Source organism: Tursiops truncatus, chromosome 2 (assembly GCF_011762595.2).
Source record: "Tursiops truncatus isolate mTurTru1 chromosome 2, mTurTru1.mat.Y, whole genome shotgun sequence".
Lineage (NCBI taxonomy): Eukaryota > Metazoa > Chordata > Mammalia > Artiodactyla > Delphinidae > Tursiops > Tursiops truncatus.
This window is the reverse complement of record NC_047035.1, coordinates 116,439,385-116,467,372: the sequence shown is the minus strand read 5'-3', so window position 1 is coordinate 116,467,372 and position 27,988 is coordinate 116,439,385. Positions and strand designations below refer to the sequence as shown.

At 45.3% G+C, this 27,988-nt stretch overlaps 1 protein-coding gene across 2 annotated transcripts; it reads left to right on the top strand.

Annotated features, from left to right (window-relative positions):
* The first annotated feature begins 2,929 nt into the window (after nt 1–2,929).
* Nucleotides 2,930–22,050, top strand: SNUPN (snurportin 1). 2 transcript variants are annotated; one of them, XM_004316017.4, is made up of 9 exons: nt 2,954–3,403; nt 6,555–6,717; nt 8,593–8,740; nt 13,758–13,862; nt 14,102–14,198; nt 15,334–15,431; nt 18,261–18,335; nt 19,869–19,949; nt 21,423–22,050. In XM_004316017.4, the coding sequence occupies exons 2-9, from the start codon at nt 6,560–6,562 to the stop codon at nt 21,744–21,746; spliced, it is 1,086 nt and encodes a 361-aa protein (XP_004316065.1). In that variant the 5' UTR covers nt 2,954–3,403; nt 6,555–6,559; the 3' UTR covers nt 21,747–22,050. The 2 variants fall into 2 exon arrangements, with proteins under 2 accessions (XP_019805687.1, XP_004316065.1); XM_019950128.3 differs by lacking the exon at nt 19,869–19,949 and having other exon boundaries at nt 2,930–3,403.
* Nucleotides 22,051–27,988: the final 5,938 nt, after the last annotated feature.

Sequence of the window (27,988 nt, the reverse complement as noted above, 5' to 3'; positions counted from 1 at the left end):
ATCTAGCTCCAGAGCCTAAAACCCTAATCACTCTGATGTGCTTCCTGCAACCCAGAGCTGAGCCCCAGGGACCTTGTAGTGATGGAGAAGAGGTTTGCCACCTCCCAGGGCTCTACAGTCTCCTGTGACTGCAGTTTCTGCCTCCTGGCACATGTGAGTCCCACTGATACATGACTTTGTCACCCTCTCAGGTCAGCTTCTCCTTCCTGCCACAAATGGCTGAAGAAGCCCTCCCTACAGGTGTCTCCAAGTGGGCGGTGAGAAGCATTGGTCCTCAAGATGACTTAGATGGTGGCCTGGGTGAGTTATTTCACCTCCATAATCTCAGTTTCCCCCTCTAGGCCTTAAATAATAACAAATTACATGGGAGAAAGCTATTCCCTTTTCAGTTCCAATAACCTCAAGGGGAAAGTCTTCGCTGGGGGCTAGACTTGCACGTGTGTATAATTCTTGCTGACTTCCCCCTTTTAAGAACAATAAGTCCTCTTGGTTTTCTTTCCAGACTATATCCCAAATCCCGCCCTTCCTACCACGTCCACTGCCACAACCTGAGTGCAAGCGCTGCTTACTGGCCTCCTGACCTCCATGCTTGCTTGGCTAAATTCAGTTCTCTACCCAGTAGCCAGTGTGCTCTCTCTACAGCTCAAATTCAGTTATGTCACAACTGTTTAAAAACCTTCATCTGCAATGGAGGTAAAATCCAAACTACTCATTTTGGCCTACAGGCCTCTGTATCCCACCTGCCTCAGTGCCCCCATCTCCCTCTGTTCCCCCTCCTCCTGGCCTTCTGTCTACCACTCACACAAAGCCTCTCTTTACACCCACTAGAAATTGTTGGTCCCCCCGTCCTTGTAACTGACTCCTTCTCATCATTTAGGCCTAGATTCAAATGTCACCTCCTGGGAGAGGAGTTCCCCAACACTGTAACTTCAGCAGCTCCACCTGTCTCATTCTCTACCCAGCCACCTGAGCTCCCTGGTACTAGTCTGCACTCAGCTACAGTATCTATCTTTTGTCTTTCCTACCACAGTTGGGCTGTAAGCTCCTGAAGGGCAGGGACCAACTCAGTCTTGGTCATTTTAGTATCTCCTGGGCCTGGCACAGTACCTGACCAACGGCAGGCATTAAACACACATTTGTTAATTGACTGAGAGTGACACTCAGGGCTCCTGGCAAGAGCCTCCTCTTGAGAAAAGGGGGGACACCTTCCTGCCCTCAAAGTCCTGTTTTCTAGATAGAGATTCCCCTGCCTGTAGGTGCTTACGAGATTTTGGGGGGTACACAAATTCCACCTTACTTATTTTTTTTTTTTTGGCCCTGCAGCACAGCATGCAAGATCTTTGTTCCCCAAGCAGGGATTGAACCAGAGTCTTAACCAGTGGACCGCCAGGGAAGTCCCCAAATTCCACCTTAAGTAACATTAAATCATAGCGTGAGAAAGTGGATCTTCTGTTCTCTGTGAATTTTTCTGATTACATAAAAGAAAAATTCTGTTAGTGTTACTCCTTATCAGTTTTCCAACACTTGCTAATCTCTGATTTTTACAAAGTCCACAGTCTTACAGTTTTCTACAGACATCAGTATGTAGCTAGATTATAATATTATACTATTTTCACTATAGAGTTCATAGATGCTTTCTATTAAAGTGGGAAGTGATTTAAGGTAATGTTATGGTGTTCCTCTTTCAAATAAATGTATTAGGCTTTTTAAAAAAGTAAATTGGTTTAAAGACATCAAATATAGGTGTATGTGTATGTGGTCAAGGTTGTGAAGGTGGAGTGCCAATGGCTACAGTTGGAGAATCACTGTTCCAGGTAGAGCAGCCCTTTATGGAACACTAACTGGCCCCAAATGAGCCCCTGGGCTGAGTGACATTTAGTTGGTTTTTTAGTGATATGGGAAGTTATTCAGCTGGTGTGAATGAGGGGCTGGAGCCTTTCTCCTGGACCTCAGTGCATGAATTTGTCCATCTCAGTCTATTTTCCTCCAGCGTAGGGCCTTTGTTCTTTTCTGTGACTTCTGTGGTCGTGGGTAGAGAATGGTGGTTCTGAGACACAAAATACTTAATATCCTGGTGTCAAAGTTTCCTAGTGAAGTCAGGTCCTGGGCTCTTCTTTGTCAGTCTCATAATCAGCTTTTATTTGTCGATGCACCAAATAACCTAGTGCACAGCCTGACCACTGAAAGTTAGAGCTCACCTATGTAAATTCTGAAGTAAAAAAAAAAGAAAAGAAAAATTGGTCTTCCACAGCCCCAAGCACCCTCTACCCTCCCTGTCAATCTGACCTCCAAATGGACGGAGTCATGTACATAAAATATGCAACAAGTCCACACCTTGGACTCAAAATGTGCCAACTTTGTGTACGTTGTTTCTGTAGTGTGGTATTGTAATATCCAACTTCTCTGTAAGTCAGACATGCAGCAAACTTAAATATTTGGCTCAAAAGCCGTGTAACTTTGGCCAAGTTGCTTAACCTCTCTGAGCTTTAGTCTCTACTTCCTTGTGCTATTTTAAGATTAAATAATTCATGCAGAGCACGGGGTCTGCCTCAATGTAAGTATTCAATAAATGGCTATTCACAGTTTTATTTTGCATCTCTTCAATCTTAGCCCACAAAGGCTGCTCTCCAGTTTTATTAAGTTCGTAAATCTCGGCTGCTTCCCTCCACCCTTTGCACCAATTCATTCCTTCACCAGAGCCGTGCCTTGTGCCGGATGCAGGAATCAAACCAGGTCCCTACCATTGCCAAGCCCACAGCCGAGAAGGAAAGAGAAACTCCTAAAGCGAGCAAATGGCTGTAATCGAGGTTTCTTTCCAGTGTTCTAAGGCGCGAATGGGTAGGGGACGACTAATTGTCTGAGACTTAGTGGTGGGTGTATGTGTGGGCGGGGGAGGGAGTCATTCAGGCAGCGCTTTCCCGTATAAAGCATGGTCACGGGAGAGGGAGCGGACTGTTGGTGCACTCCTAAGGACTGTGCGTATCTGGGGGAGGCGGCAGGATCCAGGGCCTGGAGGGCCTTGAACGCCCGGCCACGAGACCGGGGTTCCAGCTATCGGCGAAAGTAACCCGGAGAAGCTTCTGCCCAGGAGTGAGGCTTCGGCCCGGCCAAGTCACCTTTCAGGAGGGTAGCAACACAAAAGCAGAAGGAGGACTCCCGCCCGGGCGGACTGGAAAAACCTCGGTAGTTGAGGGGGGAAGTAACCGCAAGCCCGTGACAGAACCGCGGAAGAACTCCCGGCGTTCTCTACGTCCGGAGGAGCCGGAAACTCCCAGCGCTAGGTGGGTGAGCCCGGCGGCACGGCGGCGGCCAAGGGAGCGGGGCCGGCTCTCTAAAGGCAGCTGATTGGTCGGCCCCCGGCGGCGGCGTTGGCGGCTGCGCGTGGAATTGTCACCTCGGCCTGGTGAGTCGTCGGTTCTAGCTTGGGCCCCGCCGGCTCCCGAACTGCCCCTGGGCGCCCGGCTGTAACTGTCTGTGGCCGGCTGCACACTCCCGGCTTCCCGAGACATGACCTGGAGGGGCAGAGCGAGGCTGGGGCCTCTCCTTGGGCGCGCTTCCACTCTTCAGTTCCAGGCTGTCGGGCCAGGACCCCTCAGGGATTTTCTTTGTGGGGGAGGGGCGAATCATGCAAGGCCTAGATGACCCCATCCATAGAGAAAAGCTGTGCGTGCCTGTAGCGGGGAGGGCGGCCGAGTGGAGTTCGGTTCCCGCGGCCGCATTGAAGCCCGGTGGGAGACGCTGAGGAGGCCTAGATCCCGGCTGGGGGATTCGAGGCGGGGCGCCCCCGGAGGGGGAGGAGGAGGAAGAGACAGTAGTGGGGGACAATTGGAGTCTGGAGCTCGGGGGAGGGGCCTGGGTGGGTCGGAAATGGGATACAGGTGGAGTTTGAGACCCCCCAGGTCAGAACCCTTGGAGTCATCATCCTCCGAAGAATGGGTTGAAAGAGCAGGAGCCAGCCAAGGACAGCCATAAATTTATGGGAGGTACAGCCAGCCGCCCCGGTATCCAAGGCATCAATTTTAAGAAGGATTTTATGCTTCTTGGCAGAGCATGAACCCACACCGAGATAAAACACGATGAGGCCTAATAAATGTATTTTAGATTGGGTCATTACTTTGGTAAGACAAAGACATAATGAATCTTTAAAAGATTTTATTATGGAAGTGTTCAAACTTACACAAAAGTATAGAAAAATACAGAAAATAGCATACCATTTAGGATCCTAAGTACTCGTCACCCAGCCTCAACTACGAATGGCCACCCCGGTTGCATAACATACATGTTAAGACACGCCTCAAATCCACACATAATACGCTAATCTTAAGTTTTAAAAAGGTGGGTTTTTTTGTTTTTGTTTGTTTTTTTCGTGTTTAATGGGTATAAAGGTTCCATTTTGCAAGAATAATAGAGTTCTGGAAATTGCACAGCAATGTGAATGTAATTAACACAACTGGAGTGTACATTTAAAAATGGTTAAGTGGGGCTTCCCTGGTGGCGCAGTGGTTGAGAGTCCGCCTGCCGAGGCAGGGGACACGGGTTTGTGCCCCGGTCCGGGAAGATCCCACATGCCGCGGAGCGGCTGGGCCCGTGAGCCGTGGCCGCTGAGCCTGCACGTCCGGAGCCTGTGCTCCTCAACGGGAGAGGCCACAACTGTGAGAGGCCCGCGTACCACAAAAAAAAAAATAAAAGGTTAAGTGGTAAACTTTATGTCATGCGTTTTTAACCACACACACACAAAAAGTTCCTTTCAAATTAGAAAAAAGAAATCTAGGGAATTCCCTGGTGGTCCAGTGGTTAGGACTCAGCGCTTTCACTCTGGGGGCTTGATCCCTTGTCTGGGAACTAATATCCCGAAAGCCGCATGGTGCGGGCATTAAAAAAAAAAATCTAATGCTGTAAATTAAGAAAGAAAATCTGAATTCAAATGTGCAATGGAAAATAACTCTTTGCCAAGTAGAGGCCCATAGAGTTGTATTTTTAACTGTGGAGGCTCTGCAATGAACCTGTTGGTTTTGAGGCTCAGAGCATTGGGACCTGGACTGGGGTGGAGTTTAAGCACTGGTGGTACCCTCTGGTTTATACTAGAACTTGAAGGGTTGGGCCAGCCCAGGTGTGTGAATAAAATTTCTCCCAAATGTTCCTCTTTTCTTGCAGTCTGAGGCACACTTTTTTTTTTTTTTTCTTCCGGCCGTGGCGGCTTGTGAGATCTTAGTTCCCCCACCAGGGATTGAACCTGGGCCCTTGGCAGTGAAAGTACAGAGTCCTAACCAATGGACTGCCAGGGAATTCCTTGAGGTGCACATTTAATTTTTAGGGGAGCTCCTGTGCTACCTCATACCTTCATTCATGGAAGGGTGAGTGAAGTGTGAATTCACATCTTTCTCTCTACTCCCGTTCTTCAGGGTGGCCCTTGGTAGTCTGTCTCCAATATGATTTACTCTCTGTCTCCCAAGTGTACCACATGTCTGTTCTTCACATTTTCTAGAGCAGCTGGTGTTAACTGGGAGGCAGCCTTACATATTTTAGCTCTTTTCGAAATGAGTCCTGCATAGGTAGCCCTGAAACCTTCCTTCTGCCCACCCCAAACAAGCAAATAAACAAAACAAGCTATAAAGCAAGAAAGTAACTGCCAGGTTTGGGTTTTTGGCTCCTCTTGTCTTCCTCCTTGGGCTCCAGAACCAGTACTTCTCCTGGAACTAAATTTTCTTGATATGAGTTGGCATTTATTGGAGAACTAAACAGCCAATCAGATAAAACTTGCATCAGAAAATTACATATTTTATTTATTTATTTAAATTTATTTATTTTTGGCTGCCTTGGGTCTTCGTTGCTGTGTGCGGGCTTTCTCTAGTTGCGGTGAGGGGGGGCTGCTCTTCCTTGTGGTGTGCGGGCTTCTCATTGCAGTGGCTTCTCTTGTTGCGGAGCCTGGGCTCCAGGCGCACGGGCTTCAGTAGTTGTGGCTCGTGGGCTCTAGAGCACAGGCTCAGTAGTTGCGGTGCATGGGCTTAGTTGCTCCGCAGCACATGGGATCTTCCCGGACCAGGGCTCGAACCCGTGTCCCCTGCATTGGCAGGTGGATTCTTAACCATTGTGCCACCAGGGAAGCCCTACATTAAAAAAAAAAAAATGTTAAAAAAGAAAATTACATTAGTTATTGAGTAACAGCTTTTTAGAACTATTCAGGAAAAAAATTAGATGATCGATTACTTCACTGCATGTCAATGATTGTAAGAAGGAATTAATGACAGGGTCCCTGGTGAATGATGACAAAGAGCAAAAGTTAGATGCAATCACAAGGTGAATTTGATTGATGTTGAAGTTTATACACTCAGAGCTATCAAAATGCTCATTATTAAAATATCTGTGAGAAAAACATTACTGCTCATATGTAACTCACTTACCCTTTAACTTCTTTTTTTTTCCCATAGAAATAATTGTGATTTTGGATTATGTGAGGTTTTTTAGGAATGTAGCCATCATGTTACACCATAACTGCCTGTACCCGAAAGGTGATACAAAACGATTGAACAATTTTCTGATGTTTTCCTTTGTAGGGAAGATGGAAGAGCTGAGTCAAGCCCTGGCTAGTAGCTTTTCTGTGTCTCAAGATCTGAACAGCACAGCTGCCCCACACCCCCGCCTGTCCCAGTACAAGTCCAAGTACAGTTCCTTGGAGCAGAGTGAGCGGCGCCGCCGGTTACTGGAACTGCAGAAATCGTAAGGGATACTTTAACTCCTTGGCTTCTCTCTGTAGGCTGGGAGCTGTGAACCATTCAGGAGGCTCCAGGCTTGTCTCTACAGAGCCACCTTCAAAGTGGACCCTTTGTAGGTTGTTCTTCTTGCCCACAAGGTTGGGAGGGGTAAATCCTGGCAGAGGTAGACATCCTTTACACGCAGAGCTTGGGAAAAATGAGGGAGTAGGGAGAGACTGAAGTTTGAAAGCAAAAGCTCAACTCTCTGGTTAAATTTTTCTTTTCTTTTTTCCTGGCAGCAATACTGAGCTTTGTAGTTTAGGGACTTGTGAAAGCCACTCCCATACTTCCACTCCCCACATTCCCTGTGTGCTTTCTCCTGCAGTCTGACTCCTGGCTTTGGTGTGGGCTTCCTGTCTTCCTTCAGCCCAGATGTTTCTGTGGAGCCCTTGGGAATTCAAGACAAATAATTCCACAGGGAATCTGAGGAAATGTCTTCCATACACTTCGGTCGCAATACCAAGATGAGCAAACAGGGAGAGAGATTGATTGCAGGATAGGAGTGTTTGAGGATGGGCTGCTCTGAAGGCAGGGCCTATCCTTTTATTCTCAGTGCAACACAGGCCTCTTCTGGTTAAGGAATTAAGGATTAGGAGGAACTATCGACAGCTGCATTTTGCCCACTGCTTCATCACTAGATGTGTTTAGCAGAGATGGTTCCCTGTGGCCTCTGGGTTGCTTGCAGATTACATTCTCAGATCACGCATTCCCCCGATCCCCAGTTTTTAAAAATTGTGATTAATTTGGAATAGGTAATATGTTCGTATGGTTCAAAATTCACAATCCATAAAAGAGTATATGGAGAAGGGACTTCCCTGGTGGTGCAGTGGTTAAGAATCCGCCTGCCAATGCAGGGGACATGGGTTTGAGCCCTGATCCAGGAAGATCCCACATGCCGCGGAGCAGCTAAGCCTGTGCACCACAGCTACTGAAGCCCGTGTGCCTAGAGCCTGTGTTCCGCAACAAGAAAAGCCACAACAATGAGAAGCCCCCGCTCGCCACAACCAGAGAAAGCCCGCATGCAGCAACGAAGACCCAACACAGCCATAAATAAATAAATAAGTGTTTTTAAAAAAGAGTATCTGGTGAAAAGTCTCCCTCCAAAATGTCAAGTTCCTCTCTCTCTTTTTTTTTTGGCCACGCTGAGCAGCTTGCAGGATCTTAGTTCCCCAACCAGGGATTGAACCTGGGCCCACGGCAGTGAAAGTGCCGAGTCCTAACCACTGGACCGCTAGGGAATTCCCAACATCTTATAGTACACTTGTTACAACTAATGAACAAATATTGATACATTATTATTAACTAAAATCCATACTTCTTTACTCAGATTTCCTTAGTTTTTTCTAAGTGGCCTTTTTTGAAAGTTAGGAACTGCAAAAAGGTCTGGCTGTTCCTCAGAAAGTCCCAGAAGCTGTCCTTGTCTCAAACTTCTCACTGCATCTTGGTGTTTCCTCTCTGCAATCCCTAGGAGCCTTCAGACAGTATGTCTGCCAGGCAGGGAAGTATCAGCTCTCACCTGGGGTGGAGATGGGAGTCTAGGGTGGGGTGGGTAGGAGTAAGATCAGCCACTAGCGAACCCTGAGAATTCCTTTAAATATTGTACCTTGCCTATTCTTAGGAAACTGAGGAAAGCTGAGTGTGTTCAGAGGGGGTTTCCTATTTAGGATCTGTGAGGAGGTGGTCACTAGTTAAGGCTTACAAAGGAAATTTTGTCATCGCTTACCCCACCACAATTCCCAAGTTGCTTTTGAATTTGGAGACTTTGAATTACATCTGTCACATTTCAGGGTGTCTTCCTATAAGACGTAAAGACCTGTCCTTATGCCTTTTCTTTTCTCAGAAAGCGGCTGGATTATGTGAACCATGCCAGAAGACTCGCTGAAGATGACTGGACAGGGATGGAGAGTGAGGAAGAAGAAGAAAAGAAAGATGATGAGGAAATGGACGTTGACACTGGCAAGAAGTTACCAAAACGCTATGCTAATCAAGTGAGTGCTCCAGAGAAGATTAGGCGCAGCTGGTCCTGCTCCCTTTACTGTGCAGTCAAAGCTCTTTACTCGCCCTAAAGAGGAGGATGAGGCAGGAAGAAGGAATAGCATCTGCAACGAAAGTGCTGATGTACATCAAAGTTATGAGATGAAAAGAGATGACTTACAGTTTTGTGTGCTGACAGGGGTCACTGATAGAGTCTGGGTAGTGGGTTTGGGAATCATTACCCCATGCTGTTAGCAAAGGCTTCCGGCCTGCTGCATTTAAAGCCCCTGAGCTACTGATATGCTAGCGGACGCCATTCTTTACTAGTCGTTATACAGCTGTTTTGGATCAGGCCTGCCCAGCCCAGCACTATCCCCCACCCCATCTCCCAAGCTGGTAGTCTTTCCCAAGTGGTGGACTAACATGCCAGCCTTGGGTCTTCACACTCAGGTGGTAGGAGCTTGGAGGTCCTTGAATACTGGGAGCCTGCCCAGCCACCCCAGGCCAGCCAGTTGGCCTAGGTGAGGTTGAGGCCATGAAACAACAGATCACTATAACAGACTTGACTAAGTGGCCTGTTGATTCCGGAGAGAAAATCAGTGTGGCTTGTGGTGCCATAGGTGAAGCAGGCATGGAGACTGTCCAGTGCTCTAGGCAACCCAGTTATTTTCCAGAAGGCAGGGCATGTGTCTGAGTGGGGCTGGGGGTCTACCCTGCTATTGTATACTTCTCTCTATAACCCAAGTGTCTTGTCACTTCAGAATCCTCTCCCACCTTAAGAATATGGTTCCTGGGTGCACACACTCCCATCCTCTTTCTCTGCCTCAAATATAGCACAGACATCTTCTATGACAAAGTACAATTTAGTTCTGTTGAGCAAACATTGTTTTTTTGTTGTTTTTTAAATTTTTTGGCCATGCTGCACAGCATGCGGTATCTTAGTTCCCTGACCAGGGATCGAACCAATGCCCTCTGCAGTGGAAGCACAGAGTCTTAACTACTGCACCACTAGGGAAGTCCTGAGCAAGCATTGTTTTGTTTTGTTTTTGTTTAAAACAGAATATTGGCTTTTTAAAAAATATTTATTTATTTATCTATCTATCTATCTGCGCCGGGTCTCAGTTGCGGTACGCACGATCTTTGTTGCTGCATGTGGGATCTTTAGTTGTGGCATGCAGGGTCTAGTTCCCTGACCAGGGATCGAACCCCGGACCCCCTGCATTGGGAGTGCGGAGTCTTAGCCACTGGATCACCAGAAAAGTCCCCCCCAAGCAAGCATTGTTGAAGGCCCTGTTCTGTGTTAAGCTAGGCTATTCTCAGGGGAAGATAGACGTGGGCCAGAAATAGCCCATGCACTCCTCTAATAAGTGTAGATTATGGTTTTTGCAATAAGAAAGTGAAATTAACTTCCAACAGAGAAGGAAGCAGGGTTGTGAAATCAGGAAAAGCTTAATGAAAGAGGAGACAGTTTGGAAACATGGGTAGGACAGGTGGAGGTACAGAGCATTTCAGGGCATTCCAGGCCGCAGGATCAGGCTGAGCAAGAGCCCAGAGGTGGGAGAAGAATATATGATGTGTTCAGGAGGGGTGTGCAGAGTGTGTGTGAGGATGGAGCAACATAGGGTAGGGGGAGGAGTATAGCAGAAATATGTACAAGGTTTTAGACTCTGGGTCTAGATTGTGAGGAACCACCGAGACTTTTTGAGCCAGGGACAGAGGTGGGACTTCATGTGATGACTACCACATCAGTGTAGAAAGGCCTGGAAGAGAGAGACTGTGGTAGGGGGCTTAGGTTTGCTAAAAGATCTGATGAGTGCTAAGGGCAGTGGAAGTGGGAAGGAAAAGAGGTCATGAGTATGAGAGATGTTGCCAGGTGGAATGAACAGAATTTATGGCTAGGAGAGGCAATATGAGAAGCGGGTAAGGGTTTAAGCTCAGGTCGCATGGACTGACCTCAAAGTCAGGCTCTGTGTTGACCATGGGCAAGTTACTTAACCAGTCTAAGTCTCTAGTTTCTTATCCGTAAAATGGGACATCGTAATAGTACCTATCTCATAGGATTGTTAGAAGGATTAAATGAAATAGTGTACCTTAAATACCTAGCCCAGAGCCCATAATGAATGCCCCACAGTATTAGCTGCTACTGCTATTTTTTTAAACAGCCATTTTGAGATACAATTCACATAACATACAATTCACCCATTTACAGAGTACAATTCAGTATTTTTTTAGTAATTCACAGAGCTGTGCAACCATCACCACGATCTAATTCTAGAATATTTTCACACCCATTAGCAGTCACTCCCCATTTCCCCTTCCCTCCAGGCCCTAGAGCAATCACTGATCTACTTTCTGTCTCTGTGGATTTGTCTATTTTGGACATTTCGTATAAATGGAATCATATGAGATACATCCTTTTGCTTCTGGCTTCTTTCACTTAGAAGGTTTTCAAGATTCATTTATGTTGTAGCATGTGTTAGAACTTCATTCCTTTTCATGTCTTTTCAAATAATATTCTGTTGTATAGGTACACCACATTTTGTTTATCCATTCATCAGTTGATGGCCTTTTGAGTTGTTTCCACTTTGGGGCTATTATGAATATTGCTGCTATGAACATTTATTTACATGTTTTTGCATGGACATATGTTTTCATTTCTCTTGGGTATATACCTGGGAGTGGAGTTACTAGGCCATATGATAACTCTGGAGCTATCAGACTATTTTTCAGAGTGACTACACCATTTTACATTCCCACCAGCAATGTTTGAGAGTTTGTTTCTCCACATCTTTGCCAATACTCGTTATTGTCCGTCCTTTTGAATATAACCATCCTAGTGGGTGTGAAGTGGTGTTTCATGGTTTTGATTTTCATTTCCCTAGTAACTAATGATATTGAGCTTCTTTTCATGTGTTTATTAGCCATTCGTATATCTTTGGAGAAATGTCTATTCAAATCCTTTGCCCATTTAAAAATTGGGCTATTTGTCTTTTATTATTGAGTTATAAGAGTTCTTTAAATATTCTAGATACAAGTTCCTTATGAGATACATGATTTGCAAATATTTCTCATTCTGTGGGTTGTCTTTTCACTTTCTTGATGATGTTTTTGGCAGCACAGAAGTTTTACATTTTGATGTAGTCTAATTTATCTATTGTTTCGTCATTTGTGCTTTTGGTGTTGTATTACTATTATTCTTTAAGAGAGTGTTGATTATGCCTTGGGTTTAATTGAATAACAGAGAGGAAGGTGATGATATTAACAGGGCACAGAACGCAGAAGGGGAAGGGTGGGTGTTTCAGGGATGGGAGGTACTTGGGCAACAGAAGCCAGTGAATTCTGTTTCGGCTATGCTGAGTTTAAGGTACAGAGAGGACCAACAGAGAAAGAGATAGCAAATGGACAACTGGAAATATAGGTTTGGAGGAAAGGAAAGAAGTCTGGAGATGAAAAAGAAGAGAATTAGGGGACTTCCCTGGTGGCGCAGTGGCTAAGAACCTGCCTGCCAGTGCAGGGGACACGGGTTCGAGCCCTGGTCAAGGAAGATCCCACATGCCATGGAGCAACTAAGCACATGCGCCACAACTACTGAGCCTGCGCTCTAGGGCCCGCAAGCCACAACTACTGAGCCCGTGTGCCACAACTACTGAAGCCCGTGCACCTACAGCCTGTGCTCCACAACAAGAGAAGCCACTGCAATGAGAAGCCCGTGCACCGCAATGAAGAGTAGCCCCCACTCGCCACAACTAGAGAAAGCCCGCACATAGCAACAAAGACCCAACGCAGCCAAAACAAAAAAAAGAGAGAGAATTAGGAGGCATCATCTTAGAAATGACAAGAGAAGTAGATGAGTTCCACCCCCACGGGGGGGAACAGCATCTAAGAGAAAAGAAAAGGGGGACCTAAAACAGCCCCCTGAAGATTATCTACATGTTTTGGGGGAGTGTGTGGAGGAATGTTTGGAGGAAAAACAGAAAAGTACTGTCATGGGACCAAGGGAGCATGTGTCAAGGAGGAGGATGTGACTGGCAGCATTACACCAGGAGTAGAGGAAGGAGGGGGAGGTGAGGGAATAGAGGTACTTGGCTGCAAGGAGGTCAAGTGGGGCTGTGAGGTAGCAAATCTGGACTGCGGGTGTCAGAGTGGGTGGGAAGGCAGCAGCAAGAAATACGAAGTAGTTGGAGGGTGGGAGGGAGGGAGACACAAGAGGGAAGAGATATGGGAACATATGTATATGTATAACTTATTCACTTTGTTATAAAGCAGAAACTAACACACCATTGTAAAGCAATTATACCCCAATAAAGATGTTTTAAAAAAAAAAAGAAATACGAAGTAGTTGAAAAAAGAGAGAACGTGGAATATCTTAATAGAAATGTAGAGTGATAAAAGGTTTTCATTTTTGCCTTGGTTTTGAGGATTAGGGGTTAAGTATTTTGTGGCCTAAGGGGAAGGAGAGATGGGAGAGATGAGAGATTGAGTGGGAAGTATTAATTGATAGGCTAAAGTCTTGTATAGATGGGAGGGACTAGTGATGAATGGAAGAGTGAATTTTTTCAAATTCATTTCACCACAGCCCTTTTTTTTTTTCAATTTAAGGTAGATTTCCTAACATCCTTTAGTATAGTATTTGGGTCACTAGTTTGGGAAATGATCTAGTTTAGAGCATCTCAAGGTCAGGGACTTGATTCATCTCTGAGGTATAGCCCCTGGAACATAATGGTTGTGATAATGGTAGGTGGGTGGACAAAGTAAGGAAAGATAGAGGGTCCTATCCCCCCATACAGGGGGTGAAGTAGTAAGAATGGATATGGATGCAGATAATGAAGGTGAGAAGTGGAAGTTCACAGTGAGCAGGAGATGAGTTGACTACTAAGAGCTAGCGGGGTGGAGGTCCCACTGTCACCCTTTTCTGTTCTCATTCTTTTACGTGTATTTTTATTATATATGTAGGACGTGAATTCTTTGTCATTGTAAACATGGGAGCAGCACAGCCCTGTTGATTTTTAACACCATTTTTTGTGTTCCCAGTTAATGCTCTCAGAGTGGTTAATTGACGTCCCTTCAGATTTGGGTCAGGAATGGATTGTGGTCGTGTGCCCTGTTGGAAAAAGAGCCCTTATTGTGGCCTCCAGGGTGAGTAGCTGCTCCTGCCCCCGGCACCAGCATGCCTGGCCTGTAACGGGAGGGGTTCTCTGCACACTCTGTGTTCCTCATCTGCCACAGCAGCTGTCCCTGCCATGGGGATTGAAACGCTTTCCTGCAGGAGGGACTTGATGAGAGCCATCTTTGGGCTGATGGCACCCCTGCAGAATGTGGAAGCAGGAGGGTGAGGAGACCTTGATGCCTGACAAGAATGGTAATTGTCCACACAGGGCTCTACCAGTGCCTACACCAAGAGTGGCTACTGCGTCAGCAGCTTTTCTTCCCTTCTGCCAGGAGGCAACAGGCGAAACTCAGCAACAACAAAAGGTACCTACATACAATTGACTGTTTATTAACTTTTATAATCAGTGCTTGGTTAGTTGCTTAGTTAGTTGTTTTAAAGACCCACTTTAAAAGCATACTTTTGAAACTGCGCACAGGTAGTATCCTGCCCACTGGGCTCTCCCTCAAGGTCAGGCCTCCTCAGTAGCAGAATAGTTGCAACTTGTGAGACCTGCTGGGCAATAAACCCCTAAATTAAAGTCAATGCACCTTTCCCATGGACTTCCATCACAAGATGACAGGTGCAGTTTTCTGGGGAAAGGACCCCCAGAAGGCCAAATGTAATGTACTGTTGCTGCGGCTTCCTGCCGAATTCCCTTTTCGCCTTTCTCAGTGTCCTAATCTTAGCTTATTCCTCCCACCTGGGCCCAACCAGGGAGACTAAGGTCACGAAAGTTTGCCCGGGGTCATTCAGCGAGGAGTTGGCAGAGCTGCCAGAACCGTTCTCTCACCTCTGTCTGCCCAGGCTCTGCTGGTGGTTATTCCTGTCCTCTGTTCTGAGCCCTCTATTGGCTTTTTTTACTCAAGCCTGAAATGCGCTCCCACCTCCCCTCTACCCTGTTATTTTAGTCCTCTGATCCCAAAAGATTGTTCATATCCCATCTCTTCCATGAAGCATTTTCTGGAACTCTCGTTTTTCTTAGTTTGTGCTGTATAATTCAGGTCTTGGTTCTTTCCTCTGTAATCATCTTATCTCCTTAACTGGATTGTAACTTCCTTAAAGGCAGGGATTACTTATAGTTAATATTCCCCACAGAACACAGTACCTGTGTTAGGAACTCAAAAAGTAATTGTAAACTAAAATGGAAGATTACTTCCCTTCAAACTTGAGCTTCTCTAAGGTGAGTAAATGTCCCAGTTTTTCTAAAGGTTCAGAGTTCACACTTGGCATTGCCTTGATCCTTCTTGTGCTGTCATACCTCAGGTCACCCCTAGACTGTGCCAGGTAGCCAGAAAAGGCTGTGAAGAACTTTGTCCTGTAGTGCCGGTGCTTGCCGTGAGCACTGAGGATTGTTGGATTCGGTTCCCAAGCCCCTAAGATGGGGCTCCCCAGATTGTGGTGGAGGGAACCCTGATGGGAAGGGGTACCCTGTACTGACTTTCTACTTTGTGTCTCCAGACTACACCATTCTGGACTGCATTTACAGTGAGGTGAACCAGACCTACTACGTTCTGGACGTGATGTGCTGGCGGGGACACCCTTTTTATGACTGCCAGGTAAGGACTGACACTCCCCTCATGTCTTCTCCTGTTTTCTCCTCTCCTCCCAGGAAAGTGGCTCAGCATGTGTGTTTAGTACGTGACCAACTTCTTGGTGTGTACAGGATGTGGTATATCAAGAACATTGTCTAATGTTCCTTGCATCTTTGGGTGTGTTTAAATTAGCTTCATTTATAAAAAGAGGTAGGAGGAACTAAGGGAAGCATAGCAATTCTTGAGGGGAGGAAGGAGAAACAGAGTGTAGGGTAGGCTGGGACTTCGTAGAAGCTGTAACCGCCCCCTCCCCTCTCTCCAGAGTGTGGGAGGCTTGCTGGCAGGGAAGGTTGCAGGTGAAGGGGATGCTGCCTTGTGCAGGCGGCACAAGGAAGAGAAGGTGGAATGTTAAGCACCATCAAATAGACTTCTGTCACCTCCACTCTTCACCAACCACATCTTGACCCTGAAAATGTCAGGGCCTCCTTGGTATGACCGTAAGGCCTCGAATCTCTGAGGGGTTAGCTTTGGAAGGAGATTTTCCAAATGGAGAGAGGCCCCCCACCCAATATTCTCCCCTTAGGTTTCACCTTCCCACAACATTTTTCTCAGATTAGTGATTTTTTCGAGTGACAGACGCAGTCATCAGAGAGAGGCTAGGTCACCCCACAGTGTCCATCTCTGCTCCTATGCTCCCCATCGTTGTTCCAGTTTTAAAGTGGTGGGTTTTTTATGCTCCTGTCAATTAGTTTATCATAGTGGTTCTCAGAATGTTGAATGTGTGGCCTCAGAAAGTTGTTAGTAATGCAAATTCTTAGACCTACTGAATCAGAAACTCTGGGGATGGGACTTACGTTTTAATAAACCTCCAGGCGATCCTCATGCAGGCCCACGTGTCCGAATCACAGGTTATCACCACAGCCTGCTTCTTTCTGTAGCCATTACCCCAAGCTAGGTTTCCAAATTGTGCTAGGTGCTGGTACTTCAGAATTCTAGCATGCATCTCATTCAAAAAATAATAGCCAAGGGACTTCCCTGGCGGTCCAGTTTAAGACTCTGCACTTCCAATGCAGGGGCCATGGGTTCAATCCCCAGTCAGGGAACTAAGTTCACACATGCTGCACGGTGTGGCCAAAAGATAAAAAAACAAAAACAACAACAAAAAAATAGCCAAGACCTGCATTGCTAAGCACTTTGTGAGCATGATCTCATTGAATCCCTTACAACTCTAAAAAGTAAGTATGTACTATTGTTATTACTCCTCATCATTTAGATATGAAAGCTGAGAGCCACAGATGTTAAGTACCTTGCCCAAATGCAGAGCCAAGCCTAAAACTCAGAACTCAAAAATTCAATCGAGGGACTTCCCTGGTGGTGCAGTGTTAAGAATCTGCCTGCCAGTGCAGGGGACACAGGTTCAAGCCCTGGTCTGGGAAGATCCCACATGCCGCAGAGCAACTAAGCCCGTGCACCACAACTACTGAGCCTGTGCTCTAGAGCCCACGAACCACAACTATTGAAGCCCACATGCCTAGAGCCCATGCTCCGCAACAAGAGAAGCCACCGCAATGAGAAGCCCGCACACCACAGCGAAGAGTAGCCCCCGCTCACCGTAACTAGAAAAAACCCACGGGCAGCAACGAAGACCCAGTGCAACCAAAAATAAAGAAATAAATAAATTTATTTTTTAAAAAAAGAGAGAGAAAGGCCACGCAGCAACGAAGACCCAATGTGGCCAAAAATTAATTAATTTTTAAAAATTAAAAAAATTAAAAAAAAATTCAATCAGGAACATATTTTCCTATAATTCTGTTGAAGGATGTTTCATAACATGCATTTACAACTTACAAATTTGATAACTAAAGCCACCTATATTTTGACAATATAAAGAAAAGATTGTGGGTTTTTTATTTTTGGTTTTGGAAATTAAAAAAAAAAAGAAAGAAAGAAAAGTCCCTAAATAACAACAGAAGCATATGTATCAGTAATTTAGATCAATAGTAATTTGGAATAAAGTAGTTTATGTGAAGTTACAGCTATAAAGTAGTTTCTAATTCTTAGGTAAAATAAAACAGAGGTTAACGTAATGTGCTTTGGAGTTGGTGAGTCCTGGTCCCATAGTATTTCTGTGTGCACCTGGGTGAGTGATGTAATCTCTCTGAGCCTCAGAGTCCTCACCTGTAAAATGGAGATAATAATAATACGATTCTCAGAGGATGGTTGAGGATTAATACGATTATGTATGTAAGGTCCTTAGCATGGAGCCTGAGACATAGTAGGCCTTCAGTGACAAATGTTGGCATTACTACTATTAATAATTCTATTGGATTTTAAGGTAAAAACATTTAAAGATTTTATGAACATCTTCCTGACCTTACAGCAGTGTTTTAAGGGAAATGAGGGTGAGAGAACGGCTTAGGTCTTCATAAATCAGGTGGCTGTTTTTTTCCCAGTTTTATTGAAATTAAACTGACATGCAACACTGTAAGTTTAAGGTGTATAGCACAATGATTTGACTTACATATATTTTGCAGTAGTTACCTGAGTAAGTTTAGTTAACACCCACCATCTCATATAGATACCAAAAAGAAAAGAAAAGAAAAAAATAAATGTTTTTTTTCCCTTGCCATGAGAACTCTTAGGATCTGCTCTCAACAACTGTCATGTATATACCAGACAACAGAGTTAACTATTGTCATTGTGTTGTACTTTCCATCCCTGGTACTTATTTATCTTATAACTGGAAGTTTGTACCTTTTGACCATTAGGTGCCTTTTTAGAATGGGGTGTTTTTGTTCGTATTAGAGTTTGAGGTGAGCAGTTTTTAATCTTTCCCTTTCTCTTCTCTGGCAGACTGATTTCCGATTCTACTGGATGCATTCAAAGTTACCAGAAGAAGGACTGGGAGAGAAAACCAAGCTCAATCCCGTAAGGCCTGGTGTTAGGATTGCAGAGTTCTTTATGGGGATTGGTTTGGATTGGTCTGTTATCTAAATATAATCATTATGAATGAAATTATCTTTTTGAGGCAGCATGGCATAGTGGGAAAAGTATGGACTTAACAGTTATCTAGATTCCAGTTTTCGCTTTAACAATTACCAGGTTAAGTTAATATCTTTACTTGGCCTTAGTTTCTTCATCTGTTTAATAGGGTTAATAATACCTACTTTACAGGGTTGTTCTAAGAACCAAATTATATAAATATACAAGTCTTTCTAGCATAATTCTTACGGTGAGCACTCAATAAACAGTGGTTGGTATAAAATGCTAATAACTGTTTTTATTAATAACACTGTTTAGAATTCTCCAACTGTAGCCTGCATCAGCAGCCTCTGGAGGCTTGGTAAAATGTAGGCTCCTGGGCCTCACCCCCAGAATTTCTGATTCAGTAGGTCTGGGGTAAAGCCTGAGAATTTGCATTTCTAACAAGTTCTCCAGTGAAACTGATACTGCTGGTCCATGGACCACACTTTGAGAACCTCTGCCTTTGCATCTGAGCTAAGAGTGACCTCATCTAGTCAGTCCCCTCTGTTTATAGATTAGTATATAGGCTCAGAGAAGGGACTGCCTTCCCCAAGGTCCCATAGTCCAGGATGATAACCCAAATGTCTTGGCTCTTTGCTCAGTGATTAAATATGGGACAGTTGTTTTCATTGCATTTTATTAGTTAAGCCCTGTAGACTGGCATTTGCTTGGGTTGCTTACAGCATTTTTAAAAGCAACTGAATAACCAGTTACAGGACAATAAATGGGACCAGTACTTCCAGTGATGTTATCAATAAGGTCCTAGAAGAACATGCACTGAGAAAAGGGAACATGGGTACTACTTTCTCTGAGATGCTCTTCTGTGTGTGCTACATGTACTATCTCATTGTATTTGCATAACAATCCTATGAAGTAGATATTTTATTATTCCTTTTTACAGATGGGAAAATGGAGGCATATGGAGATTAAATGATTGACAGAGCTGGGATTCAAACCTAGGCAATCTGACTCAGAGGTTGTCATAGTCCTAATCACTTTGGTATACTGCTTAAGTGTAAAAACTTTTGCTGGTGTGAAAGGGGCTTCACCAGTCCTTCATTAGGGGCAACTGTCATAGAGCTGGGAGAATAACATAGAATCTCTAAACCTAGCACAGGGCAGTGGTTCTCAGTCCTGACTGCATGAATCAACTGGAGAGCTTAAAAAAAAAAAAAGACTGGATCCCACCCCAGAGCAGTTCAGTCAGAATCTCGGGGTGGTGCTTGGGCATGAGTAATTTTTAAGAGTTTCCCAGATGGTTCTCCTGTATAAAGCAAGGTTGAGAACTCCTGACCTAGTAATTCAGAGGATAAGTAGAGGGGAGTGGGTAGGGAAGGATGAGACTGAAAACTTCTCTTCTTTGATACAGCTGTTCAGTTGCTGGAACCAATATTGTTTGTAACATGTACTAATTCTTTGTTCTAATTTATGTTTTAGTTTAAATTTGTGGGGCTAAAGAATTTCCCTTGTACCCCTGAGAGCCTGTGTAAGGTGCTGTCTATGGATTTCCCTTTTGAGGTAACAAAACCATTGTTTTTATTGCTCTGATCTGATTGTAGGACACAGGGAAACTTGGTTATACAGTCTTAAGAGAGCCTCTGACTTTGCTGTGTCAAAGCATCAGAAAAGGGCTAAATGCTGACTCTTGGAAAAGGATGTGCTCGTGGCCCTTCATAGCCTCAGTGCCACCCTGCCAGATAAGTCAGAATGCCAGAGCTGGAAGGGCCCTTGAAAGGACAGCTCATCTAATGCCCTCATTTTACAGATGGAGAAACTGAGGCCCAGAGAGGGGTGAGGCTTCCATTCCTAGGTCCTTCTTGTGTGCCTCTTTCTGCTACAAGCCAGAGAACGAGGCCCCTTGTTTGACTGCCACAGCTGGGGCTTCTGTGACTGACAGACTGCAGGGCTGTGAATTCCTAATCCTTCCTTCCTCCGAAGAGCAAATGGTCCCCAGGGATGGCAGTGCTTGCTGAGCAGTGGCATGGCAGTGGGGCAACCAACTTGTCCAAGGTTGCCCAGGACTTCCCTGGTTTTAGTGCTGAAAGTCTCACCTCCCCAGAATCTCCTCAGTCCTGGGCAGTCTTTGGTCATCCTCAGAACCTGCAGTTACCCTACAAGCAGACTTCCTTTGCCCATGATACCCTTTAAAATTCTGCCTGGTCACCTGCAAGTATTTGCTTGAACTGGATATAATTTTGCTAAAAGGATCACAGCTTCCCAAATGATGAAATGGCAAAGGCTGAGTTGCCTTCATTTCTGGGAGTCAGTTAAGAAGGTGGTAAGAACACCATCTTTGTTTATAACCCTTATGCCCCAGTGACAATAAATGCTTTTTAGAGATGAGTCACTGAATCACAGAAAAGAACATATGGGACTGTGGGAGGTCTTCCCGTTGAGAAAAACTGAGTTTCCCAGAACATAGCTCACAGACAATTTAGGGGGAGGTTTAGGCAGCCAGCAATGGCTGGGGAGCAGGGCTTCTTGACAGGCTGTTTCCCCTGCACTCAGCAGTCCAGCATCTTGGAGGGGCTTGTCCAGTCCCCCGGCTTTGTTCCCGGTGTGGAGCACATCCCCCACTACAGAGACCTCCGGGTGGTGGAAGGTGAATGGGATTTGAGGAGAGAAGACCTGGGTTCAAGCTGAATTTCTGCTTCATACTCACTGTGTGTTTGAGGGAGGCTCCAGAACTCCCTGAGTCTGAGCAGCTTCATCTCCCAGACACTTCCATGGTGGGTAAGAGGGTGAAATACTAGGTAGGAAAGCACGCTGTAAACGGGAAAGTACTTTTTATGTTTTTATTTTCTAAAATTTAGTTTTCTAGGCCATTTCTTCTTTTAGAGAAATTCATGTGTGAGAAACAAAGACTCTTTTTCTTCTGGCAGTGACCCAGAAAAAAAGAGCTGGACCACAAGAGCTACCCCAGTGCATATAGGTCTCCTACAAACATGTGGCCCCAGAAGTCATTCTGATCCCTGGTTTTCTTTCTTGTAGGTAGATGGGCTTCTCTTCTACCACAAGCAGACCCACTATAGCCCTGGAAGCACTCCTCTGGTGGGCTGGCTGCGCCCCTACATGGTGTCAGATGTTCTTGGCGTAGCTGTGCCAGCTGGCCCGCTGACTGCCAAGCCAGAATATGCTGGGTACCAGCTCCAGCAGATTATTGAGCACAAGAGGAGCCAGAAGGAGGGAATAAAGAAGATACTCACACACAAGTCCTCTGAGAATGGACGCTATGAGTTGGAGCACCTGTCTACCCCCAAGCTGAAGAGCCCTCCCCATAGCCCCAAGCACCCAGGGAGCCTCATGGATAACTAGAGAGGGCAGCGTCCTTTGGGAGTCACAGGATGGGGGTTGGTCCCAGAAGGAAGGCTGGGGAGGAGGACAGTGACGAGAACAAGATGACTTCATTTTAGAGCAGACTTTCTAAAGCCACTCCAGCTGGAAACAGCTTATCTCCTATCTGAAGTGCTGGCTTTAACAGTTGGGGGAGGTTTCCAGATTGGGTAGTCTTTGCATTTGAGCAGCAGCTCCTGTGAAAATGTATTTCAGATCCACAATGTAAATATATGTAATTCTTACGGAAGAAGTTGTTTGTGATTGTTAAACTTTATTTATTTTATTTTTGTGTGTGTGTGATTCTTAAACTTTAGATAGTCAGGAATCTCCCCCACCTCTACCCCTTCAGGCCCCCTAAACCATGACTGTTCAAGTCTTGGCCCATTTCACTCTGTTTTTAGCACTTAAGCATTCTGCTGAGTTTCCAGTTGCTGCTGTTGGTAACGTCATTTTCTCAAAGGTCTTACCAGGAACTGCAGTTCTTGGTATTTGAATATGTTCCCTCTTCTGAGAAGACAAGTGTGATTTTCTTTGGTTTAGACACAGCCAGAGATAAAATGCAAATGGAGTTCATTCACTACTTCAGCCAACATTTGAGCACCTTCCAGAAGATAAGCCTTGTGCTTATGTAGAGTGGGTTATGGTGAGGGACCATACTTCATCCCTGCCCTTGAGGAGCTCACGATCCAGTGAGAAAATAAACCCACCAGCATCTAGAGTGGGTCCAGATGGTGGGATGATTGCTTTAGTGCAGAAAGGGGCATAGAGCATGGGGTGTGGGGGGATGCTGGGAAGAGCAGAGGGAGGTTTCACAGAGGAGTTCAAAGCTGGGCCGAGGCTCAGAGGAGGGACAGAAATGTGCTCTGCAGACAAGGAGGGCAGAAGTTTCTCACAGAGGCAGGAGGGTGTGCAGATGCACCCCTCCAGAGCTGGGAAGGACTTGCTCTGGGACCTGAAGTCGGTTCAGCATGGCTCAGTTGTCAAGTAGGGCTGGAAAGCTATGGGAAAGGAGGCTGGAAAGAGATGGGTCTGATCATAAATGGCCTGTGTGTTATGCAGAGGTTTTGGGTTTTATGTATGGATGAAAGGGAGCTGATGAAGTGCTTTGAGCAGGCAGGATCCATTCAGATTTGTGAACTAGAGCTCTTTGGCAGCTGTGGGAGTGGAAGATGGCGTCTAACACCAACCAGTTTCTGCTCTGTGTTCAGGAAATGTGTCCCATTTCCCGTGGCCTCAATCTGCTCCCCATACTACTTTCCACTTTTCTAGGACTTCTCTTACAAGAGAAAAGGACTTCACTGTTCCACTCCAGCAGTACTAGTATCCTGTGGACAAAATTTCAGAGGGATCCAGGGCAGATCTTGTCTGACACGCAGTTGTTTCTTTGTGTTGATTAGTTCTGGGAACAGATCCGGGCAGAAGTTGTGGTTAAGCAGAGCCTCATTACACAAATTCAGAACACCATTGGAACTAGCCTCAGTGTTGGGCTCTTAAAGAGCTGCTCGGGCTGACTCTGTAAAATTGGTGAAGGAAGAAACCCCTTCCTCCCCTACCCAATGATGACCCAGCTGGCTGCAGATTTAAGCGTGCCTATATCAATAAGCTCTTTCCTGAATTTAGGTCAACTCTGCAATAGAAACATTGTGTTCCTCTTGCCAAAAAGCTTGTTGTAGGCTGCTTAAAGGTTTAGTCTCTTCTGAATGCTCTAGTCTGCTCTCAGCAGCCAACTGTATCATTTCAGGAGATGTGCATGCTAGTATCAGTAGAGACTTGTCTGGGCTCTGCCCAGAAATAATCGGTCTGGAAGGACTACTTCCCCAAAGAACACTCTCTGGGGACAGATGCATGAACCAAAGAACATATTAGCCAAACTTATCACCATGCACGACTTGATACTGCTGAATGGTAGCTTGAAGGCTGTATCTCAGGGGAGTGCTCTTATATTTTTAACTGAGGAGCCAGTATTATTTATCATCACTGAATAGAATATGTCTCTTGGTCATATTTCTCTGCGAATTATAAAGTCACCTCCTGCCACCTGTTTCAAATATGGTTGCGTTATAGGTTTCTGGGATTGGATATTGGTTATTTTAATGTTAACTCATAACTTAGATTGTAGAGGAAATGGAGAAGAAAGAGGTGGGACCTAAGGACATGGTGACTCACTAGCTATGAAAGGTAAGAAATGGACAGGAATCATCAGAATGACTCCTAGGTTCCTAACTTGGGTGACTAAATGCTATTAACAAGGACAAGAATCCCAGGAAGAACATAATTGAGGGGGACTGGGGGGAAAGATAATGAGTTCAGTTTGGGACATGCTGAGTTTTAAGTGACTGGGAGACTGACTGGTAAGTAGTTAGGCCTTAATTCAAGTCTTCATCATTTCTTTTCTGCAGCACTGCCAGAGGCTCTTACTCTGCCACCAGTTTCCCTGCCACCAGTCTTCCCCCCTCCCCAACAGCTCCAATCCATCCCTGTCACAACTGGCAGAGTGATCCTTTCTAAAAATGCACATCTGATCATGTTACTTCAAGGACTTCCCTTCGCCTACAGGGCACATGTGAAGCTTCTTGGCCTGCTATGCAAGTTTCTTCATGACCTGGCCTTAGTGTATCCGTCTAGTCTCATAAAATACCTTGCTTCCTTTTCTGCCTCCTTTCTAGTGATGCTGCTTTATAGTTCGCAGTACAAACACACGTATTTTATATTTTTTCCCCCCAAAACCATCCCTTCTCACTCTGATTTTATCCACCTGGTGAATATACCTACTCATCTGTTGAATAAACAGATACCTGTTTGAAACTTTACCTCTGCAGGTAGAATTAGCCGTTCTCATCTTTGTGCCCTCCCCATCCCACTACACATCTGTTTCCCAAAGTTACGGAGAGTCCCCAAGACTGCTCTTTGGTTTGATAATTCACCAGAAGGACTCACACATTCACTGAAAACTGTTTTACTCACAGTTACAGTTTATCACAGTGAAATGAAACAGATTTAAGTCAGCCAAGGGAAGAAATGCATGGAGCAGAGTCCAGGAAAGTTTCAAACATGGATCTTCCAGTTGTCTTCTCCCAGTGGAGTCATGGACAGCTTTAAACTTCCTACTAACTGTGTGACAAAACTCATGGAGTATTGTCAACCAGAAAATCTCACCTGAGCCTTGGTGTCCAAAGTTTTTTATTGGACTTGGTCACACAGACCTGGTTGGCCAACCTCAATCTCCAGCCCTTCCTGGGGTCTAGTTGATAACGTGTGGTCCAAGTCCCCCTCCCTCCTAGTCACATTACTGGATTATCTAGTGTGGCAAAAGACCCCCATGCAAACAAAGACACCTTTATTAGGCAGGACATTCCAAGGGCTTAGAGGTTCCTTACCAGGAACCAAGGGCAAAGGTCAGCCTCTCTTTGGGCAAGATTAAATTCTTTTTTTTTTTGCAGTACGCGGGCCTCTCACTGTTGTGGCCTCTCCCGTTGCAGAGCACAGGCTCCGGATGCGCAGGCTCAGCGGCCATGGCTCACTGGGCCCAGCCGCTCCACGGCACGTGGGATCTTCCCGGACCGGGGCACGAACTCGTGTCCCCTGCACTGGCAGGCGGACTCTCAACCACTGCGCCACCAGGGAAGCCCCAAGGTTAAATTCTTTATTGCACACTTCCTCTGTTAGATTGTAAGCACTTTGAGGTCAGGGACCTTGTCTTATTTATCTTTAGGTCGCTGGTGCCTGGCATCATGCCTGCTACTTGTTGTACCAATATATGTTTGCTGAGTGAATGAAATGATGAACTGGAATGAGAATGCAGTCTGGAGGGAAGCCCCTTCACTCTCTGCTGCCCAGGTTAGTGACCCTGGAGAGAAGACTGAGTGGAGGTGTGTGGCAGGCTGCTAAAAGTTGTTTGGATACGTTTCAGACTTCTAAGAACAAGAACTGTATTTAATTCTGTGAATGTGATTAAAAGGATAGCCAAAAACCTTCTCACTACGTACATTGGAAGAGGGAAAGAAATGATCTTCCTAGCTATAGACTTCCTTTCTAATAAAGAAATGAGTAAAAAACCCATAATATGTATTTTTTAAGCAAATGCGGTCTTTTGGTTTATGCCTTCAGATATGTAGGGCAGGAAAAGTTGACAAAAAGCCTTGAGGTTTTAGCCAGAGTATGACTGGTTGCTTTGGTAAAATAAGCTGATTTTTGAGTCCCATGTTATGTTAGGATTCTGTTATTATACCCAATCTTTACATCAAAGAAGGACCAGATTAATCTGTGGACTTAAGTTATCCATTCTGCTCTGGCCTCCCCATTAACACAGGTAAGTCAAAGAGAGTGAGAGTAAAGTAACTCAGTTGGTACCTCTCTCCTGTATTGAATGTTTTCCCCGTGAGCAATTAAGTACCCAAGGTAACCAAACCTGTTTGGTACTCTTTGGCAAGAATTGTACCTTGTTTGCTGGAAAAGGATGGGTGCATTCTTTCAGCAAACATTGATTGAGCACCAGCTATTCTGAACTATATATTATGCTAGGTTCTGAAGAGAGGGCGATGAATAAGACATGGCCTCTGCCCTCAAGGAACTCATGGTCTAGTGGGAGAGACAGACAAATAAGCAAATAATTACAATTCAGAGTGTTAGGTAAACTCTAGACAACAGGTATCAAGTATTGAAGTAACAACAGGTATCAAGAATAGTGACTGATTAACCTGTGATCTGGGAGTAGTAAATAGGGGTGTCAGATGAGAAAATTGTTTGTGTGAGGAAGAAGCCAGATCATATTTTAGTTTAGAGAAAAAGAAAAGAATAGAAAAAGCAGAGAATAGCAGTAGGTAAATACCAGGCCCTAAAGTATTGGGTAATGGGGGAAATGTTATCTACAAGGGACAAGATTTTTCACCTTCCTTACATAGCTTACTTCAGCCATCCTAGTGATTATAGCTTTGGCCTATGAGTAAACAAGAAAAAATTTTCACCCTAGACATCGGTTAGTACTTTGACCTTACTTATTCTGTATCTGTCTTTTAGACATGTCTCTTTCATAGGCAGTAGGTATTTTGGAGCAATTTCTGAGAGAAGCTTTAGAGTTCAGAAGTAAAGGTGTTTTGGGGGAAAGGTTACAAAATTCTAATCACAGCTTTGGAAGTATCTCTATTCCTAGATCCAAACAAATATAAAAAAAGGCAGGAGAGGGACTTCCCTGGTAGCGCAATTGTTGAGAATCTGCCTGCCAATATAGGGGAAATGGGTTTGATCCCTGGTCCAGGAAGATCCCACATGCCCCAGAGCAACTAAGCCTGTGTGCCACAACTACTGAGCCTGCGCTCTAGAGCCCACGAGCCACAACTACTGAAGCCCATGCGCCTAGAGCCCGTGCTCTGCAACAAGAGAAACCAACACGATGAGAAGCCCTCGCACCTCAATGAAGAGTAGCACCCGCTTGCTGCAACTAGAGAAAGTCCGCACCCAGGAACGAAGACCCAGTGCAGCCAAAAAGAAAAAAAAAAGGCATACGACAATGGCAAGACAGAGGTCTCAGAGTTAAGGTGGCTGTCTTTTTTTTTTTTTGTAATATTTATTTATTTATTTGGCTGCACCGGGTTGGGGATGAAACCCGGGCCCCCTGCATTGGGAGTGTGGAGTCTTAACCACTGGACCACCAGGGAAGTCCCAAGGTGGTTGTGTTTTTTTTAAGAGAATTTTTTAAAATTAATTTATTTTATTTTTGGCTGTGTTGAGTCTTCGTTGCTGCCCGTGGGCTTTCTCTAGTTGCAGCGAGCGGGGGCTACTCTTCGTTGCAGTGTGCTGGCTTCTCATTGCGGTGGCTTCTCTTGTTGCGGAGCGTGGACTCTAGAGCACACGCTTCAGTAGTTGTGGCATGCAGGCTTCGTTGCTCCGTGGCATGTGGGATCTACCCGGAGCAGGGCTTGAACCCGTGTCCCCTGCATTGGCAGGCGGATTCTTAACCTCTGTGCCGCCAGGAAAGTCTGGTTATCTTCTTAATTCAGTCATTCAATACATATTTATGAAGAATCTGTGTACTAGGTTCTAGGCTCTAGGCACTGAGGGTACAGGGGCCTACAGATGTGGTTCCCGCCTTCCTGGCTAAGCAGGCAGACTCTAGGCCAATGACGTGGAAACACGTACACAATTACAAATTGTGATCAACTCTCTTTTAAAAAAAACAAGATGGTGCTAGGAGAGAGAGTAACAAGGAGCAGTTCAGGGAGTAG